The sequence below is a fragment of the Dermacentor silvarum genome, chromosome 7, assembly GCF_013339745.2.
Source record: "Dermacentor silvarum isolate Dsil-2018 chromosome 7, BIME_Dsil_1.4, whole genome shotgun sequence".
Classification (NCBI taxonomy): domain Eukaryota; kingdom Metazoa; phylum Arthropoda; class Arachnida; order Ixodida; family Ixodidae; genus Dermacentor; species Dermacentor silvarum.
The window spans coordinates 179,470,379-179,492,450 of record NC_051160.1 but is presented as its reverse complement, the minus strand read 5'-3'; the positions used below and the strand labels follow the sequence as shown (position 1 = coordinate 179,492,450).

The 22,072-nt window shown below is 48.3% G+C and overlaps 1 protein-coding gene across 1 annotated transcript in view; it reads left to right on the top strand.

Annotated features, from left to right (window-relative positions):
• Positions 1-690: 690 nt before the first annotated feature.
• Positions 691-22,072, top strand: part of LOC119459367 (trafficking protein particle complex subunit 9-like) — a gene marked incomplete at its 5' end in the record, with an annotated part of 439,675 nt that continues 418,293 nt past the window's right edge. The window contains 2 exons of the mRNA XM_049671685.1: positions 691-893; positions 13,221-13,390. Of these exons, the coding sequence (XP_049527642.1) occupies positions 691-893; positions 13,221-13,390 (373 nt within the window). The remainder of the gene's footprint in view (positions 894-13,220; positions 13,391-22,072) is intronic.

The window sequence follows — 22,072 nt, the reverse complement described above, 5'->3', positions numbered from 1 at the left end:
ATTGCAAAAGAGTGGCAGCTAAGGAACGCTAACGCACTGCACACCCCTTTTTCTTGGTACGAAATGCCTCTATCAACTCTTAGGTAACTTTGTCGCGACTTTTGCCAAGTAATGTAGTGTCCGCAAACTGCGGTGCATACAAGCGTCAGCCACCGTGGATGGGCAGATGTGACCCTGATGCACTCGTTAATAGAAGCACCAGGTTCCCTTAATCAGCCATTAATGTAGACCCCACCACAATTGAGGGGTGCAACACTCCAACAGTGCAGGTGAGAAAGGGCTTGGCATGCCTTTTCTCGCACGGTTGCTTCTTCTTTTGATAAGAAATACGAGCCACACTCAGTAGGCACAGAGAATACCACACGTACACTGTCTGTATTTGCATGCACCTGATGTTCGCTTCAGCATAAGCTTTCCTGAATAAATCCCTTCCTTGTGTCGTGCCATTCCTAAGCTGTACCTTCTAGCCCAGCGGAGAGTTTTAGCCAAATATTTGGTATGAGAGCTGACTTGATTTTACTAGGCATGTGTGTTCCTAGGAAGCAGAGGTTTTCTGTAGATTGGAACGGCTTCTTTACGTTTGAAAGATCCCGAATATGGAAGGTTTAATGACACAGTATGCTGCAGTAATTACATTTCGTATTTGTAACAGTTTGATCTGACGTGGTGTTGGCATTGGTTATTCTTGCTTTGCTGTCGTGGCTGCAGCTGTACCCCGAGCTGGAAGGTGACAAGTTGGAGCGGGACATTGGAGAGTTTGCAGCGTCGCTGGCATGGGTGCTCGAGTCGCGCCGTCTGGAGCGCTTGTTTGATCGGCACAGCCCATCAGCCTCTGCACTGCCCTTGCTCAAGGCCCCTTTCGAAGACTTTGTCGGCCTTGACACAGAGTCCAGGTAAGGGTTTCTGCAATGGCAGTGGGAATGGTCTTGCAGCGTTTGCTGTCTGGTGACTCGGCGATTGGTGATAATGCCAAATGCTGTGCCCCCATGGTGGTGAACAAATATTTTTGTGCTACTGCGCCTATGAAAATGAAAGGCTTGACACGGAAGACCTTTCTTGTTTCACTTTCACTTTATTTCCTTAAAGACCCCTGTTCGGGGTATTACATAAGGGGCGGCTTACAAAATATGAGATACAAAGAGTAAAAAAAAAATGTTACAAGGCATAATGCGAGGCAATTTCTTCTATGAAGGCAGATGAGCAGGGTATAGAAACGATGTTGTGCGCAAGGCCGTTCCAGTCTTTGGCTGTTCGAGGAAAAAAAGAAGATGCAAAAGTGATAGTATGCGCACGTGGACGAGCTACGTTTAAGGAATGGCCTATGCGATGGGATATGCGTGACGGTGGCAAGATATATGGTGCACGATTGAGTACGCTGTGGTAGAATTTGTGAAATAATGATAAGCTGACAATTAAACGGCGGTGGGAAAGGGTTTGTATGCCCGATTCCGCTTTTAACGAAGTTACACTGACATCGTATGAAAAGGTGGAGTGAATGAACCGGATGGCCCGATTCTGAAGTGCCTCAAGAGCGGTAATGAGGAAAGTCTGGCGAGGGCTCCAAATGGCTGATGCGTACTCCAGTTTGGGGCATATTAGTGTTTTATAAGATAATAATTTCACATGCTGCGATGGGTTTTTAAGTGACGTCGTAGGAACCCAAGTGATTTGTTAGCTGAAGAGATAATGTTAGTCACATGCAGACACCAGTCCAGATCAATTGAGACGGTAACACCCAGGTACTTATAATTCTTTACAAACTCAATTTGTTCGTTAGTGATTTCGTATTGAAATACCAAAGGGTTAGAACGGCGAGAAAACGACATTGCTTTACATTTGGTAGGGTTTAGGACCATTAACCAACGTTGACACCAATTTTGAATGTTGTTTAAGTCTTCCTGAAGGGCGATTTGATCATTATTATTAGTAACTAAGCGGTAAATGACAATCATCAGCGTACATGCAGATTTTTCACGACACGTGTAATGGTAGATCATTAATGTATATTAAAAATAGGAGGGGGCCTAATACAGAGCCCTGGGGGACGCCTGACGTTACGGGTAGGGGCTCAGAAGTATTGTTATTGATGTACACCGACTGCATGCGATTAGTAAGGAATTGTTCGATCCATGTTAAAACTGTAGGATGTAGATTTAACCGAGAAAGTTTTAGGAGCAGTCGTTGGTGAGCTACTTTGTCGAATGCTTTTGCGAAGTCAAGGAAAATTCCGTCAGTTTGTATGTTAATATCAAGAATTGAGTGTAGATCGTGAAGAAAAATAGCCAATTGTGTTTCGCAAGTTAGTCCCTTGCGGAATCCGTGCTGGGATTGGTCAAAGAAATTGTTAGTATCAAGGAAGTTAATTATATGGGTGTATATGACATGTTCCATGATCTTACAGGGCACCGATGTGATGGAAATGGGGCGGTAATTCAAAGGCACATTTTTATTGCCCGATTTGTAGACTGGAACGACCTTGCTCATGTTCCACTCTTTCGGAAGGTTTCCAGAAGACAGTGACTGTGAAAACAACCATGTTAGGCATGCCGCAGAGATGAACTTGGTGTTTTTTAAAAATTTCCAGTGTGATTTCGTCGAGACCTGCGGATGACGAAAGTTTAATATTATCTATTATATTTGAAATTCCATGTATCGAGAAAGTGATAGCCGGCATTGTAGGTAGAGACGGCGCAAGAAATGTAGGTAAGGGAGTGTCGGGTTCTTTAGTGAACACTGAAGAAAAGGCTGCATTAAAAGTGTTAGCAATGTCAGAGTCTGATAAAATTTCGCCCTGCTCATTCGGGAAGGAGATAGTGCGTGATGGCAGCGGGTTAATGATTTGCCAAAATTTTCGCACATATCGCAGCTGAAAAGGCCACAAGTTCTGGCGGACAGAGCAGACAACTGACTTCAAAACTCCCACAGTGCAGGGTGGCTCAGTCCTTACCTTTCATTTATCCTTATCTCTTTTTTACTTTGATTAATCGCACCATCTCAGGCACACATTACCATAATGCCACACCAAAGAGATCAATACAAGTTTGAAAATGGTTTGCAGTGAACCTGCTTGATGCTTATGGAAGCTGTCTACCATTTTTTTAGAAGTCACCCACTTTTGGGATGCAATAGGCAGCTTAGCATAGAAAACGTCCATTCTTGAAAAAGTGTGGGAAATATTTTCAACAGAATTGGTGCATCTGTGAACGTTGTAAGTGTTGGCAATGGTTATTCATAGAGTCCGTGGTGGTGGAATCCATGAAAAATGGCAACAGCGCAGGCCAAGAGCCAACAGCGACGTTTTCGGGGTGACAACTTATGGTGAAAACTTATCAAATGATGGCCGGAATAGTTAATTTTGGGGCTTTCAAAATACAGTAAAACCCTGGTGATACGATCACGGCTGGTAAGAATTTCGGTCTGATAGGAATTCGTAACATTCCCCAGCCAAAATACATTGCTCTCAATACGAAAAAGATCGGCGGTTACGAATACGTTGCCGCGCCACTGTGGATCATACGAACGTGTAAGCAGCAGCGGCGGCGGCAGCGGCCGAGCCAGCGGAGCGACCGGCACAGCGGGATCTGGGCGGGATCCATAGTCGCCAAGCAACCGGCCACGTCACGCAGCTGCGCAATCTCTCATTGGTCCCCACGTCGAGCAGGCCGGACCACATCACAGCCTAGCTGATGCTTTGACCAGAGAGAAAGGCGACGAGGACCGCTGCAGCAGCCACGACGGCGAAGCAACGATTGCGGTAGCACATTATTAAACAGCTGCATGAAGTAAGGATAGTACTTTTATCGGCCGTATAAACTTGTGAGCACAGGCATACTAACTAAATTATGGTGTCACACGCGCACAGGTAAACACGAACCCATCTCGCCCGATGACAATGCTGGAGTAAAGGGCCGTTTATAGTCCAACGTAACGCACGCGCACATGCTACGACATGTTAGCGAAAACGAGGGCGCACCGGTGCAGCCAAGGCTACCGGTGGCTTCCGATGCGCCCCGGCGGGCCAGGCGCCGAAATGGCTCCTGACCCATTCGCGTGTCGTAGGCGACGGCACCGTCAACCCACAATGCATTGCACACGAAGAAAGAAATGCGACCACGCCGCTTCGCCGACACGTGCGTTGAAGCGGGGATGGCATCTCGGCTGGCGCAGTGCAACTGGCGAAGTGTGACTAACCGCTGGCCTGCGCGCCAATAATGTCACGGGCCTAGCGCGGCAGCAGCGGCTGTCTCTCACTTCAACGCGAACTAAACGTCGAAAGCAATGCACATACTAAGCTATCCGGCACTAGGCGCACTTTGTCAACATCGCAGATCGTTATGAAGATGAGGCGCGTGCGGGCTCGCACTTAGCGCATGTCGCAGATCGCTTTCAAGATATGGCCATGTGATGCGGCGGCCGCGCCCTATCGGCAATGTGCCGGCTGCTTGTTGTAACGTACAAGCTTGCTGCACCGCTAAATTTACGTGACCGCCACATTCAAGTGCAACGTAAGATACAAAAAAATTACATATTGGCGACGTATGAAGGGCAACTTAATACATGGAAGTCGATGTAGGATTCAGGTCAGGACCACGAAAACACGACGTAGCAGCCGGGAAAATGCAGCAGCGAGAAAAGTATCAACGGGGTTCCACTATTAGGAATTTTTTCTGGTAAAAATGAATTCATTTTTTCTTGATTTTGTGTATGTTTTGATGACATGAATTTCGGGTGATATGAACTTTTCACGTGACCCCGCGAGATTCTTATCACCGAGGTTCTACTGTAATGACCTTTCAGAATAACGAGCAATTCACTCCGATCCCCTGAAGTTCGTTGCATCGAAATTTTACTGTAGAAGGAGTGAATAGTTTTGAAATATGTAACATCCAAGGATACAGATAAGCGAAAAGTGTTTGTCACTTAAAACTTTATTTCACGTTGATTAGAAGAGTAACAAACTATTGAAATTTCATTGGGCACTATGCATGTATGTCAGTCAGCTCATTATCACTGCCTTATGGTTAGGTTGAACTATAAAATGCCTTTTTAGCATGGTCGTAGCCATCATAGCAGCCTATCTTCAAGTTCTCACAGCCAGTTTCCATGCAGCCCTGTGCAGTAGAACCTAATTTCTCATTCATGTGTTTTCTCCGGTATAACATGGCTGACTAGGCTAGTCCCTGCAAAGGCTGCTGATAGACACCTATGTATTAGAATCCCCTTTAACATGTTGTTCCTGTAGGATAAATTGCGACTATGGAAGAAGTAGTTTGCGAAGCTGTTAAGGGGCTCAGTATCTGATGGTCGTGTCCGCGTGTAGAAAAAAAACTCATTGGCCATATGCTGTATGTGCGAGTGAAAGCACGTGAGGTACGCGCACTTTCACGGGGAGCGAACGCACGGCGGAGAGCAAACGCGACTTCGTCCGTCACGCGAAAGGCCGTTGGGGGATGGAAGGGAGGGATGGGAGGCCACGTTTAGCTGTGGCACCAAATGCTTATCTTGCGACCGGGTGCAAGGGGAACTGGCCACTCTATCACCCACGTGAATGCGGGAAGGCCGTGTGGGAGGGAGGCAGTGCGGCTTTTGCTCTGCGAGCAATTCATTGCGTACTTGTACTTCGCGCGGCGACGAGTGGTTGCGTGCACCGTACCTTGAAAGCGATCTGCAACACGGCTCCTACCTTTGTATGCGCTGTGCTTTTGGCGCTCAGTTTCTGTTGAAGTGATAGACCGCATGAACCTTCGCTCGCTGGTGCTGGCGCGCTTGCTCACGCTAGCGTTTTGACAGCGGTTGTGTGCGGTCATCGAGTGTGGTGTGTTCATGTTTGCGTGTGTGCGCTGACACTAACCTTGTTAATTCAGTTAGTAAGCGAATGTGTCCCAAGTTTTCAGTCTGAGAAGGTATAACATAAAAGGCATGCGCTGCCTGTGTTTGTTTCATGACATTTGTTTATGGGTTGTCTGTCACCTTTGCTTGGGAGTGCGGAGAGTTGCGTACATGCGCTACTCTCGATGGAGGAGAGACACGACTGGCGGCACAGCAAACGAGGATTTAATATTTACAAGAACGGTAGAAGCACGCGGCACACAACACTAAAACCGAAACTCAAAACTAAAGGCACGCAAAAATAAAGACATAACTCAACGTAGATGCTTACTTAATAGAAAATCCAAAACTCTACCTAAATACAACACTACTAAAGAAGAACTATCTCATTTCCGGAGCCTAGCTCCGCCTTATAAGTCTCTAGGACAGTCCTAGTCTTCACTTGCCAAAGTCTGGCCACCCTGGCCCCGGCCTAACTGCGTTGCAAATCAAACGTGGGCTCTTACGGACGGACGACTTGAAGTTCCTCTCGTCGGGTCCAAGTCGTATTCATTCAGGGCGTCGTTACTGCCGTAGGTGCCGTAGCTTTTCTTTGAAACTGTCCCAGCTGGTTATCTCGTCGTCACGCGTTTGGAGCCACACGCACAGGGTGCCGCCGAGATAAAAGATGACATTGGCGAGCATAACCGTTGGGTTCCACCTGCTATTAGCACTGGCGTGTTCATAGAGCTTGATCCATTCGCCAACGTCCGGTCCCTCCAGGCCAGAGAACACACCAGGGTCGGGATGTTGGGCAACTGTGACGATTGGAGCAGTCGGACGAGCCGAAGCCGTTGTAGAGGCGGTCTCGTCACTGGTAGGCATGGTGACAAGCTCAATGTACCGACCACTTCGGAGTTCCGTGGCGAGGACGGGGATCGCTAACCTCCACCAGAATGTTACGTGTGGAAAGACACAGACGAAAGAGGCTATTTACACGCTATTTACACTGGAGCCAGACAGCCAGGCCAACACTGGCTCGCGCCAGAAGCCTAGACACACTTCGTCTTTCTCACGGCAGCTTGTCTCTTGAGCATCTCTCGATGATATCGTAATAATATCAAGCAGGGAAAGGGGCTACTGTTACAGAATATAGCACGTGTTCCCTTATTTGCATGTGCACATGCTCCATCTCCGGTGACAGTATGAGAGCGAGACTTCTAAAAACTTTGCCAGCTGGCCTTCAGAGTTTTTTGAGAGAGCCCCGCTCTTTTGTTGGTTTTAAACGTCCCCTTGACTTTCTGTGTTTTTTCATCTTACCGCCTTCCTTCTTGCTAGCTTTCCCAAAACACAGATGGGTTTTTCTGCTTTCTGGTGCACGGCACGGGTGCACGTTGTCGGGATATGGGGGATGCCCACGGCGCTCTGCCTCGGCACACCGAGTCCCGCGGTTGGCGCATGCCTGCCCATCAACCGCGGTCCGGTTCAAGCTCGAGGAAACAATAGACGACAACCATGTGTACACTCGGACAGCATTTATTACGACTACAACTAACACTTTTAGCAGGCCAGCTAGTTATAGTTGACATCACTGAGGGTTCCTTCGAAGAGAATAATACACTAGGTAAAGAAGGGTTTCTGACTTACCAACTGAGGAATGCGGGCGGCCGCGGCGTTTGCCGTGGCAAGAACGCTGTTGACTAACCACGTGCGGGAATACGGGAGCAGCAGCGGAGACTTGCGCTACCGCCACTTGCTGGGGACCAAAAAGAGACGCGGGCGATGTCAGCGTGTCATGAGCCACAAAATGAAGAAAGAAAGAAAAAGAAAAAAACAGAAGAAGAGAACAAGAAGACACGTGGAGTCGGTGACAGAAATAAAGAAAGAAGAAGTTAGAAAATAAGAGCGGTCTCAAAGGAATACAACATGAAAGCAAAAGAAGAAGCACAAAAGTGCACGCGCAGCTACGTGGCGAATGGGATAAGGGACACGTAGCCGAAGAGAGCGGTCCAGCTACGCTCTGGGACGCAGGCAGGCAGAAGGAGCTGGAGGCCGAACAGGACGGGTGAATCGCGGAGACGGCGGCAACCCAATGGAAGCTGTGCTTCAGCTGCCGCGGCCACGACCCGCGAGCTGAGCGAACGCCCCATCGGAAGCCGCAGCTACGGGCTGACGGCGCTGCTTCCCGGATTCCCTGTGGCTACGATCCGCAGGCTTGCGGAGTTGACCGGGCGCTCCAGGCGCTCAGATCACCCCACCATCCTGACCTCCTGACCAGCTCAACCGAGGGCCGAACGTCGGAATCAGCGACGCCGACTCTACGACGACGCATCAGCGGGCCCAACAACGTGTCGCCGGAAGCAGCGACGACGACGTGACGTGGCCATGTCAAGGGACTTCATGTAAATATTTTGAACTGTTTATACGTCGTGTGCGAGGACTTAAGTTAGTGTTTGTAATTATCCAGCTTTGTATATAGTTTGTTGTGTGTTAGGGTTTAGATATTGGTTTGATAACGCGTGTTTTCTTAATATTTGTATTTTTCTTGTGTTCATGCCCCATAAAGGCTTTTCTTAACCCAAACGCTCCTTGCGTCATGTTTACCACCCTGAGACCGTGACACAGCGGGATCTCACGTGACACACCCGGTGGCGCTGATAGTGCTTGCGATTCCCGTGCGCCGCCCGCGAAAGGAAAGCTTCCCCTCTCCCCACCCTCGCTGGCTCGCATGCGCCCGACGCGACGTTCGCCCTGTGTGCGGCGGTCATGGGACCCGAGGATTCCCACAACGTATATGATTAACTTCGCAAGGGTGGCTGAACGGGCGTGTTGGTAAAGTTGCATTTTTGGTTAGTAGCGCGACGATCTACATGGAAACGATTTTTCCTGCTATCCCAAGGAAAAAAAATGCTGCAGAACCAACCATCATAACCGCTTTGTCACGTGTGCTGTAGGTGTTGTTTACAACATTCTCCTGTCCTGCGGCTGCGAATACATTGGTCAGACGGGACGCTGTCTCAATGAACGATTAAAGGAGCACAATTATCATGTTTTCAACTCCGTTTCTGGTCATCTCGGTATTCATTGCAGAGACCACGGTTGCAATCCGTTGTTCGATAGCACACAAATTATCAGTCGCAACAAAAACAAACATACTAGAGAAATCATTGAAGCGCTTGAAATTTACAAATCTGGGGAGCGCTGTGTTAGTGCCCCTTCATTGTCACTGTGCGATAAAGAAGTGCAATGTTTAACCACATGATTTGCATGTTGTTTGTTGGAAGCTGAGTCCTGAACACGTGCCACCTTTCTGTTCCTTCTATTGTGCCGTAGCGTGGTATTTAAACCTTGGTTATGTGCGCAATAAAATTGTTGTAAGTCTGCGCTCTTTCCTGTCCCTTCTCTCTCGTTTCCACGTAGATCGTCGCGCTGCTAACCAAAAATGCAGTATATGATTAAGGAATATGTGCTAAGCCCCCTTTGGCAATACGAACGCTTTTAACACATCCGCACTTCCGCAAGCCATCCGCATGTGGAATGATCTTCCCGATGATATCGCCTGTGATAATAACCTTAACACATTTCGCCACAAGCTTGAGGTACATATTTTCTGTTAAATAGTGCTGTAACATGGTCTCGTCGTTTAAGTTCTTTTGATTATTTTGCGATGTGTTGCGTTTTTGTTAGTTTTTTTTCTTCACTTGCACTCAAATGCTCTTTTAGTGCTTATTTCGGAAACGTATTCTGTTGTGCAGCATTTTTTTTCGTCACTTGCGTTGGAAACTTGTTTTACATTTTGCTATTTACTCTGTTGCGTTGCGTTTTGATGTTCACTTGCATTGTAACCCTGTTCTATACTAGTTTGCTTGTGCTTTCCAATAATGTATTAAGTAAACCCCTCTTACTGAATGCCCTTTGGGCCTGTAAGGTATTTTTAAATAAATAAATTAATTAACTAACGGTCTCCTATGCGAGACACGCATGGCAGGTGAAACGAGCACTCAAATCGCCACAGCAACATTAGAAGTAGCTTTGAATGGCTCCCAGTATACTTATTAGGCATCTAGGTACTCGCACTGTGACCGGAGATGGTGCGTGCGTGCCTGAATAATTAAGAAACGTGTACTATGTCGCGTGACAGTGCCTCCTTTACATTTCTTATATACTTCACTGCAATAAATTAGGTATGCTTCACTGCATAACCTGTCTGTATTGCGGCGAAGCTGACAAGTCAAGTTCGAGGTATTTGATGAAAGCCAGTTTTCAGATCGAAATTATGGAAGTTCGGGCCCAAAGAAATGTATGAGCGCCGGCCGAGACCTTCGGTGAGGATCGAATTAACCGAAAAATTAATTAACTCGAGTTGAATTAGTGAAACTCTACTGTAGTACATTTTCTGGGTACTACAGTCAAACCCGTTTATAATGAATTCAAAAGTTCCGTGAGAAGTGGTTGTTATCAGTAGTTCGTTATGCCGGGAGTTTCAGCAAACACTTTCACAAAGTTTTAAAGGTAGCCTGTGGCAGGCAGCACAATTCTAGTTCATGAGCTGGTCTACTTGAAGAAGCAGACATTACTTGCATAAGAAATTGAAATGCATAATCGACAAATTAACAAAAATGAACTAAATAAGTTTTAACTAATAACCTTATGGCCCATATTGTACTTTGAGAAATTTCAGCCGTGGAGTTCACAAGGCGGATCCACTTGGAACGAATTCTCAAGATGACACCACTTTCGAGATTCCCTAGCTTTGCGGAGAAATGCATTGGCATTCCAGTTGCTATGTTAACAAAGCATTGTTTTATTCATTGAAGCACCAAAGTGGACAAGCCGTGATCTGATAACGGTGTACTAGTAACCCTTAGCTACACTCTGTGGCGGCGATGCGTGGTGCAGCCGCCACAGAGTGTGGAAGCACTGAAGCACTCTTTAGAAGCACTGAAAATATTTGTTCGCAGCGAGTCTTTTTGTTTTGTTTGCCTCTTGCTCACGCGAAGTACTGCTCAGAAGCACCCGTTGATGTGAGGTTAATGAAAGCATGTGACATAGTGGAAGGCACACAAGACAGCGCTCTGGAGTCTCGCTCAAACGATGTTCTGCTGCCAACAGGTGTGCAGTTACTCGTGGTGTAGTACTGGTGGTGTGAGTTAGGGCAGAACTGGACTGGATCCAGGAGGACACTTAGGGCTGAAGGACATCCCAATTGCTGCTGCAAGTCAAGGGTGCCTGCTAGTACCATCGTGTGCTGGCTCTTGAGAATGTAATGGAATGGAAGGGCAACACTCCGATGCTCGCACAGCTCATACCACTCCCACGGTTCCCTTAATTCTAAGAGACCTGTAGGAAGCTTCAGGAAACATACACCTAAAACCAAAATGCACCCTCCTGGCCAGGTGTGCTGAAACTATGAGAGTTCCAGATGCATGGAAGGACACCCACAAATTGGGAAGTTGGTGGCATGGGACTGCCATGCTCCTTTTTACCACAGTGATTGTCTGTCCGCCTCGAATACGGGAAGTACTGGGTTCAAATCCTGGTGCCGCCGGAAACCCACCGTTTTTAATGCGTTATAATTCTTAGGGTACTTAGGTTACATTGTTTGAAAGTGCAACCCATACCTGTATGCAAAATTGACTCGCCCAAGAAACAGCATTCTTAAGGTACACTTTTCTGGGGCTATGTTTGCCCACCTACCTGGGTCACTGGGTAGTCTGTGGTCGAATGGGGCTGCTGTGCTGAGGCAACAGGGTTCTAAATCAACCATCTGACCAACTTGGGCCACAGAGCATGGCACAGTGTGTACATACGTGCCGCTCTTCTACAAACCTCTTTCATGCTGACATGGCTCGCTGTAGACATGGGACTGGGTAAGTACAGCTGCAGATTAGCACAAGTGACCAATGAGATTAAGTGCGACACACGATGCTGTCGTGCCCTAGCACGTTGAAAACGAGAGTGCCAGGCGCTCCCTCTTTGAAACATGAATCGTGTGGCACTTTAGATAACAGTGTGCATGGGAACAAGAGATTTCCCTGCTCCGCTCCTTGGCCACTTGTGTCCGCTGCAGCGGTACCCCTGTTCGAAGACTGGGTATGTGCCACCAGGTGCCCTTCAATGAACGTCTCTGAGGCTAACTTGGGTGACTGGCTATGTGCCACTGGGAATGTCTACAATAACGCGAGAATGCCGAGTAAAGGACAGCAACCCGAGCAGGCTGTGCCACAAATGCACTGTGCCGCATTTCAATGAACCTCTTGCTAACTGGTGTCACTGCGACTGAGTGCGCACCACGCTTCTTACCTCGGAGGTCGCGTGCGGACTTCTTGGCAGTTCCACTAGATGGCGTAGCGTGTCCGTAGAGAGAAGCCCGGTTGCTGCACGACGCATTTCTCGGTGTTTGCACACACCGGTGCGCCATGCATTTTGGCGGCGGGTGTTGTTGGGGAAGTGCGAGGAGGAGTGCCACTGCAGTACAGGCGTCGTATATAACTTGTTTCGGCGCTAGCAATGCATTGTGTTGCTATATATTGATTCAATGCTAACACATTACCGTCGACAGTCGTCGTGAGATGGGTTCTGCCACTATTTTTTCTAATGGGTAGAGATGTTCTCTGGTCTGGTGCTCGGCGGCTACCAGTTGGGGCTCGCATCTCGGAAGGGGGCCTCCAGGAATTGTGCACGGGGTCTCTAGGCGCCGCTTGTCGAACCATAGACGGCCTTGTTGAAGAGCATCTGCCGTGGCTGTGGGAGGCAGGATAGTGCTTCCCCAGGGTACCTACTAATGAAGTAGGCACAAGCACGATCCTGGCTAAGTGCTCGGCCATTATGGGACTTCGGCGCTTGAAAAAGAGGTGTTTGTCCCCAACCCGAGGGCATCCCCACCTAGTAGGTGCATTGGGACACAACATGGGAAATGGCCATCATGGTAGCAGCCTAAACCTCCTTTCAGTACGGGGGAGCTTCCAATTGGCACGTAATACCAAGTGAATTAAAATGAATTTATTCCTCCAAGAACTAACAATTAGGAAAAGCTTTATACGGTCACATCAGGAACTTTAATGCACACTGGCTGGTGAGCAATCTCATTTTTTTATAGCATTTAGGAAACAGTACCTCTCCTTTTAATCTCATCTTAATGCTTTTCTTCATAACTAAGTGACTAAAAATATGAGCTTTTCTTTTACTTAATGGGCTTCATTAGACATTTGTTTTACTTTGTCTAGATACGAGAAAATATATTTAATATTGGAAGCACTTTGTTGCTGAATATGGGTGTAGTTCAGTACAACTCAGTTATCTCCCTTGTTTTCTAGTTGCACATTTCCAAGTGGCCTTGTTCCCAGGTGTTGGCTGTAGTACTATTTTTAGCAGTGCAAGTTGAATGGCAGTGATGTGCGCATGCAATGCAGGCAGTTCCGTCGCCGGTGTGGCGGCCGCCAGCGCAAGCAGCTGGGTGACCTGAGCCTGCAGCTCGGTCTGGGCCGTGAGGCGCATGCGCTCTACACTGAGGCCCAGGAGCTTCTGCGAGGGGTGCCCGATTGGCTCTGGCTGGCCGCCACCCTCGAAGGGGCTGTGGCAGGTGAGCTCATCTCGTTGATTTATTCACCTAATCAAGCAAGGTATAATTTTGTGTGAGCAGATTTGTTCGATTTTCTTCGCATGCTTCGCACCAGTGCTTTTTACACCAGATGGCAACATTCAATGACAAAATTTTATTTATGGATCAATGGTACTCGCAAAGTGCAGTGACAGACAAACGAGGGGGCACACTCACATGTGCTAACTTAGATGATGTACGCTTATGTACGCGATGATGTATGCTTATCATGTGCACCATCCTGAAGTGTGGTATGTCGCCAAATGTAGAACCAATGAGGGAAATCAAATATTAAAATTTCAATTGCCTACACTTCTAAACCACAGAGTAAAGGAAAATAACATTGACACATCTGGTACATCACCAAGAGAACTGTGTTTAGTGTTTGTATAATGATGTGATATGTTGACTTCCTTTTTCTGAGTGCCTGCTTTGTAATCCCCTTTTTGAGTGACGTTCTGTATCTTATGCGAAGTGTTTTTTTCCTCTTAGTAGCTTCTCAAGCTGTTCACACAGCTGTTATCTGTCCTTCTCGTAACTTTTTTGTTGTTGCGGAATAAAATTTCAATTCAGTTCACATGCAGTGACCTACTCGTGAGACCAATGCTCTAGGCCTGTTCAGAACCCCAGGTGATCTAAATTAATCTGTAGTCTTAAACTACAGCATGCCTCATAATTGTATCGTGGTTTTGGCACTTAACCCCCCCCCCCTTTCATTTCTATACGAATACAACCGAGGCTGTCCGGTCTAATAATTGTAGTGATACCTCGTAAAGAGAAACCTATTGCTACGATCCCACTTTCTAAGGATTTCCCAGTGGCGACATTCGTGATTAGAACACAAAGAGTGACCCGATACAATTACACTTCTTGTTTACCAGTCAACACATTCCCGTAAAAAATAATAATGTTTCGGCACCAACGTTGAGTACATCGCCAAACTGTGATTGTATGATACGTTTTCCTGTCGCTAGAACCCATGTGAACAAGAAAAGGCACGAGGCACGTATGATCGAGATCGCCTGTCACGGCAGCTTTTCTGTAGTACTCGCCTGCCCGTGTCTTGTGAAAATCCCTGCACGTACTCGGTTTCCTCTTCTGGTACCAGCAAATCTTCTCGCGAGTCGTTGCACGTCGAATTCACAGCGAACCCTATTGCGATAAGCATCTTCGCTGTCCACATTATAGCTTGTGTGGCGTACTGCTGTTGGAAGCATACTGCATGTTTTAACAGCGTAGCTGTTTAAGCGCAAGGTTCGGCTACAAATCGTTGGCAGAAACTCCGCCATTGCCTAGCAACCACTTGGCACAGCTCCGCCTGGCTCGTGCTGTGCCTAGCTCTGACATCATTATTCGTCACCTAGCAACCACCTGCCATGTCTGCGCCCGGCCACGCCACGCTGCACCGCCGCTTCCAAGACATCGCCAAGCTTCCACAGGCGTGTAGGCGGAGGAAAAAAAAAAAAAAAAAGACATGACGTCACTGCGCGCCGCTTCGTTCGCGGCCTTTGTATAAAGCTCCGTGACGCCGTGACGGTGGCACATTGCCTAGTGTCTCTGCGCCGAGCACGTCGTTTGCGCCGCCTAAAAACATGGGTTGGTCAAAGATGTACGTAACCCCCGAGGTGCTTGATGGGAAGCTCGTTGCACCGCTGCTTACGAACGAATGCAACGGCTGCGATCTTACCCGGAATACTGTGCTGGTGAATCTTCGTCAAAGCACCAGCGAAGAGCGGAAGATCCCGAGTACCTCGCGCTTTGCAGGGAACGCTCTGGCCTGAGTGATCGCAAGCGCCGAGAAAGTGATCCTGGCTACCATGTCATGCGTAACTTCCAGCGTCACACCTACAAGTCCATGGGTGGCGCAAACGGCCAAGTCTGCGATCTGCTGTGGTTTGACGTCAACCTGTCTTCTCTGAACTCAGTTCAAGACTTCGAGAGGCACAATGCCGCCATGCAAGGGTTGCGCTAAGCGTTTCTCGCCGAAAACTACCCTGGAGAGATGAAGGTCTGCAAAAACCTTGGCATAACATAGCATTGCATAGCAAAACTTTATTAAAATCTTAGCGTGATATAGCAATACATAGCAGAAGCTCGGTAAAATCTTAGCATAACATAGCAATAAATAGCAAAACTCGGTAAAATCTTGGCATAACATAGTAATACGTAGCAAAAACTTCGCAAAACTATGTAAACCTTGGTCGATCGCCAGCCTTGCACCACTAGTGTAAGCTGCCCTCATTTTTTTAATCTGTTAACAAATGCGCCACCATTCCCTGCTACAAGTAGCACAGAGCGAGCATTAGGTTTCGCTCTGGCGGCATCGAATGTTGCCTACCAGCTCGATTTTGTTTCCGTTTTCCGTGCTGTCTTGAAACACAGCAAAGCGAGTTCAGGGCCACTCGAACCCCACAAGCTTGACATGCACTGGCGACTTGTGCCGCAACGATTCTTGCAGAGTGGGCACGTCAAAATTACAAGGCAATACGATCCACCCAAAAATGCTGTTGACCAAGGCCGAAATCAAGAGATGCAAACGTAAGCTTGCTGAAGCCACTAAAATGGCAATGCGCATCTCAGGCTGTTGCTGCTGTGGCCCTGCCAGCTTGGCGTGCCCACGTTGTTCACCAAATGCTTCACAATACATAGCTTTCTACTACAATTGAGTCTCAGAAATTTTTTAGTTGCTTTGAATAGTACGTTTTCCCGGTTAGTGTTTTTTTCTCATGTGTTTTCCACAACTTATGAACGACGTTCTGCTGTATTAGTGGCTGCAGTGCTGTCCTTTGCGACATGAGTATTCAGTACATAAATGGCGCAAAGAGATAGCAGCGGCATATTTATAGTTATCAAAAAGCCAGAAGGAATATCCTTTGCTCTATATTTGTATTATGATGTGCTTAGAGTGCTTGAAGTGCTTGCAGAATACAAAAATAAAAGATGACGATACTTGTGAGCGGCACGGAAAACATTTGATAGCGGGGGAAAAAAAACGGCTCAGAAGACTGCTTGAAAAATAACTGAGATAATTTTTCTAGAAAGGTTATGTACACACAGTGCACATTGCCCACGGTGGTGCCAAAGAAGGTTCCAGTATCCATTGCACATGGGTGACAGGAAGGAGATGGAGGCAGTGAAGTAGCTCCTGACAGCCCCCCATAATGTTGATTATGAAACCACTCAATCATTGGTGGATTGGCCAAGTCCTGCCTTGGTGTCACTTTGCTGGGTGCACTAGGCGGGTTTTGGCCAAGTCAGCTAAAACATGCACCCATGGTGTCTCGCATGCTGTTGACAAGCAAATAATGGAGACCTCCCTGCTTGGAGCTCCTGTTCTGCCAGAAACAACAAAATGAGGTGTTCGCTTGCACTGCATACAGCATGGGGGACTCCAGTGGCGTACACTACATGTGGCATTGTGCGGGTCTCTACACCGAATATGCCGAACATTCGAAAAATCGAATAGTAGATATTAAATTTGCAAATAGAACTATTCGAGTATTCGCACGCTCCTACTCATAACAAATCTGGCTACTGGGTGTCTGCACTGAAAAAGAAAAAGGAATGCGAAATCATAACAAAAAATTGTGGCAGAACCCACCTCACGATGACTGTTGATGGTAATGCGGTGCCATTGAGTCAGTATAGCGACACGATGTACTGCCATCGTTGAAACAAGTTATATACGAGGCGTGTACTGTAGTGGACTCGTCTTTCGCACGTCCCTACGAACACTCTGTGATGCCAAGAAGCCGGTCTCCAAAATGCATGGCATGCCAAAACTGCGGCAACTGGGCGCGCCTCATTTTGGACATGCTGCACCATCTAGTGGCACTGCCGAGAGATGAGAAGCATGTCATGCCTGGTAATGCTGAGAATTGTTCTCGCACATGCTGTGGCACATATGGAGTGTCCCAAGTTGACGAGAGGATCATTGAAGAGTGGGACATACGCAATGAATTCACAGCACAAGCTTTGACGTGAAAGGTGGTCGTTGAAAAGTGGCACATACCCAGTGCATTTGTGATGCAGCCTGCCAATGCGGCAGGTTGCTGTCCTTGAGTAACGCTTGTGACGTGGGTTCGGTTCCGCTCGGCATGGGAGAAATTTGAGAGATTGATTTCGTCATTTTCTAGCGGCACATTTTCAGATCCCGTCAGCATGGGTGACTGCGGAACCCCACAGGGCTCGGTGCTCTCACCCTTCCTCTTCAACCTAGCCCTGATAAACCTGCCGGCTAAACTAACCACTGTACCTCGTCTCGGTTCCCCTTATATGCGGATGACATCACCCTATGGACTACCAAAGGTCGAGATAGCGACATAGAAGATACCCTTCAAAGAGCAGTCGACATAATGGAACCCCGTTTAGAAACCTTGGGTCTTAGCTGCTCACAACCTAAATCCGAGGTACAGGTCAATCGTGACATCCCATTTGAAAAAGTTAGTTGAAAAAGCTAATTGAAAGTTAGCGCTTGTCCATGTCCCTCTTTTCGTTCTTGTTTGAATCTTGCACAATATCTTTGTTTTCCTCAAAGAGGCAAAAATGCAACAGCCTACCTCATCCCGGATCTCAAAATCCTGGTACAAGGAGAACCGGTCAAAAGAGTGGGTGGTCTCGTGGGTGGTCTGAATTTCTTATGTAAATAGCTTCTTCTATCTCTTTGACTTCATAAGTCACGGCTCAGGGAGCCGGGTGGCCGCGGGCCACGGGTGCCGCTACGGGCTGACTGGTATTGCGGCCTGGCACCGGGCGCTCCGAAACCGTCTGGGATGGTGGGCACCATCAACTCGGATGCTTTGTGCACCGAGCGGGGTAAGACCACCTCACAGAGCTAACGTCTCCTCGCGGCTGCCTGTTGTGCCCATTTTGGGTGATGTTTTTTTTTTGATGCCGGTTGTTGTCAGGGTAGCGACGCATTAGGCCTAAGGCTTTACGAAGCCGCCTATCGCACGTGGAGAGACAACCTGGTGGACCGTGGTGTTGAGATGTCGCACATTGATTCCCTCATTAGTTCGCCTCGCACAAATTGAAATTACTCGTTCGACTCAAGAAAGCAAGCTTTGTTTACGTGAACTTAGCATCTGAAATGCCACCCGAAATTTTGCTAGCCGAAGTGAATATCGAACCACGTGGTCGATGCGCATGCAGAATTCCTCTCCCTTGCACTACTTTAGTGTTTGTCGAGTGCGTTAATGCATGCAGCATGAGCGGAGTGACCCCTCGTTTGCTGTCACTTGCACATCACGTCGTCTGCGCTGTTGCCCCAGAGTACGATCGAGCTACCCCAGGCGATGCAGATGCCTGTGACCAGTTCGGCGCAGTGATTTCGGCGGCCGCCTGTGTACGGCTCGCTACCCTCGGCGGCTGGGAAAAGAGCCAGCAGTCACCAGCGGCTCTCGCCGGCAGGGCGCGTCGGCGCGAGTGACACTTGCTCGTGCCGACTTCTGCGTCGCCGTTTCCGGAGTCCTGTGCTGGAGTCGTGCCATCGAATCTGCAGAAGTGGTGCTGTGACCAGCGGACGCCAGCGGTGAACCCCAAAGACAATGTCTGCTCGCATGTTGTGGATAACGTGTGGACATTTCCTCGGCGTGGCCACTGTCGCATGTACTAACTTTTGTTCACGGCGCGCGTTGATAGACTGTGTGACATGTTTCGCCGGAGTATGTGTAGCAATTTAAGGTTGGGGGGATGTGGGGATGCGCGACTCTCACGCGTCCCCTGATGTTGTTTTCCCCGCATGTCTCCTGTAGTCCGGCTTCTCCGCGTGGCTAAGCCCGGCGGCAGTCGTGGTGGTTGCGGCGCATTGCGGAAGATGGCGCGAGTGTCGCGATGCTAACGCCGCCGAACGGCGGGGTGACTTGGGAGAGAAAGGTCGAGGGCACTTCCTCTTTGGGTTGGGATCGGTGAACGACGCGGACGTCCCCCCGCGTGCGCCGATCCACGCTTCGCGAGATTTCTCCCGTGGCTCGGAGCGGGACACCGGTATGGACGAACACGGATCATTCGAGCGCGCCGCCATTCGCGTGACTGTACACGTGAACGACTAGGCGATGGTGTCATAGCATGGGGCGAACGTATTCGCTCGCTATCGGGTCGGGGTGAGTCGGACTTGATTTTGTCGCATGCCCGTGTGAATGTTCTATTGGTTGTAATTTGGCTAGTGTGCATTAGTGTATGAAAGGTGCAATAAATGCCCTTTTGATTGTTTGCACTACTGTCTCGTCGTTCCTTTGTCCCTAGAGCATGTGTGAGACCCCACAACGGCTACAGGAATGACACCTGTGGGAGCGATGTTTGGACGAGAACTTTTGTGTCCTCTCGACCTACTCTAGCCGGAGACGGTGACACAGATCCCTGAGCGCCAGAAGACACTCAGGCAATCACGTTGCTTCTCAGTAGGGGAGAAAGTGCTTATCCGACAGTTTTTAAAGAAACCAAGGTTGAAGACTGGGCATATTGGTATAGCATACTAGAGGTTGAAATGCGCAGTATTAAAGATACCAGACTGGATTGAAGTGGAAATACTGCGCCGCGTCGGACCACGATCCTGGCTTATAAAAAGCGTCCTCGGAAAGGTTCTGCGTCACCTTAATCACATAAAAAAAAAAACAAGTCAGACCAGGCAAGCAATCCAAGCGCTGACAGACTGGACCACAGCAGACGAATTCGCGGATACAATGCCGGAAGAAACAAGTGCTTCTGTTCCGCTAGTACCGGATCCACTTGATACGCAAGAGAACAACACTTCCTCTCAAACATCGACCTCGACATCACAAGCAGGAACCACCCAGCAACTGTGACCATCAGAGATTAGGCGGCCTCCAGACCATTATGGAGACTTGGTCTAAGTGAGCAAGAATTGATATGTCGCCAGAAGACGACAACAATGAAGTGCGCACATGAAGGCACTGGTGCTCTGGCACGAGCGTGCCTCACGGAACGAACACCTCGCCAGTATATGATAATATGAGTGTAATAGATCATCGACAGCCAACTACGGCTGTAGAGACGCAGCAACCATCAAACCTCTACCAAAGAACATGCATCCTGCCTACTACGAGGGTAGGAGGATAGCTAGAGCCAAGACTCTAGCAAAGAAATACAGGGGAAGGCAGGATGTGGCGTATGTTGATGCGGCGGCAGACCCCGGCAATACCAATGCCTTCGCGATAGCGGTCTCCGCGGCAAACGGAGAACCGATATCAATAGCTACAGTCACAGTGAAACACTCCAACGTTGCGGATGAAGCAGCCGTAGCACTAGCTTTAACTAACCCCAAAATTAAACAGTTATAAGTGATTCAAAAATTGCCATTAATAATTACTCGAGAGGAAGAATCTAAAAAACCATCTCCCAAATCCTCCAAAACTACAGTGTAGACCGCTTATAATGTAAGTCACCGCAGTCGCGAATATCCGCACTATAAGCGGTACTGCACTATACATAGGCGCCGACTACGGGGGGGCTCCGGGGCTCGAGCCCCCTCCGGAGTTTTCCGGGGGAGGCCCCGCCCCCGCTCCTAAAATGTCATTACCAGAGCCCTGTTACCCAAATCATTTATGGTTTCTTTTCAGTTGCCTCTACCTCTTCCCTTAAAATGTTAATGTGGCTAAAAGCTAATTGCATCATTGCTGACACGGACGTGCACGGCTTTTATTCATACTTTCGCTTTATTTCTGAAAATCCTGACAATAGGAAAACAAGCGCTTTAGAAGCGCCTACCTCATCTGTATTTTTATTGCGATAGCAATTATATGGACACTCAAAAGCAGATTTCTGCCGTCGGCGTCGCCGTCGCCGTCGCCGTCGCCGTCGCCGTGAGGTTCCGTATGACGTCAATGGAGATGAAATCGTGGCCGCGCGCCGCCGAACGCTGTATGTGCGAGTGAAAGGGCGCGAGGGACGCGCTCTTTCACGGGGAGTGAACGCACGGCGGAGAACAAACGCGCGTTCTGCGCCGTGCTTCCTTAAGGGCTGCAGAAGTAGGCGTCTCTTTCCTCCTTTACAATCACCATATATGTAGAGCAAACGCGCCTTCTTCCGATGCGCGAGAGGCCGTGGGGGAGGGGGGGAAGGGGGAGGGAAGGGAGGCGACGTTTAGCTGCGGCACCAAGTGCCTATTTATATCAGAGGCTCCGGCAACAGTCACCAACGCCGCACGCATTTTGAGCGAACGCGGGCAAAATGCCGACGGCGTCGACAACAGTTCGGCGCGTTGCCGGTGCTGCTGCATGTCCAAGTTTATACAGCTGATAAAGCTAATATCATTACTCCGTATATCTCTCTACAAATTTGCTATCGCAATTGATGCTTCACCTTTCAGGTGAAACTGCGACAACTTTTTTCACTTCAACATGTTATTTTAATTTTCAGTGTGAACATCATGCACAGACACATTATATTTCAATGTGTACGCAGACAAAGTTCATTATATTTTAAAGAGAAAGAGGAAGCCAACTAACAATTATTTTTCATGATATGGATAGCCTATGTCTAGAGAATGAATATGTTTCTGTATGTTCAGCTCGCTACAAATTGCTTTGTCCGCTGTTTTGACACTGAAAAAGACCTGCAGACTTCAGTGACCCCTTCGGCAGTCTTTTATCAACGGTGAGTGACATGCACGTGAGTGATGTGTCTCAGCATTGCTTCTCTTTTCAG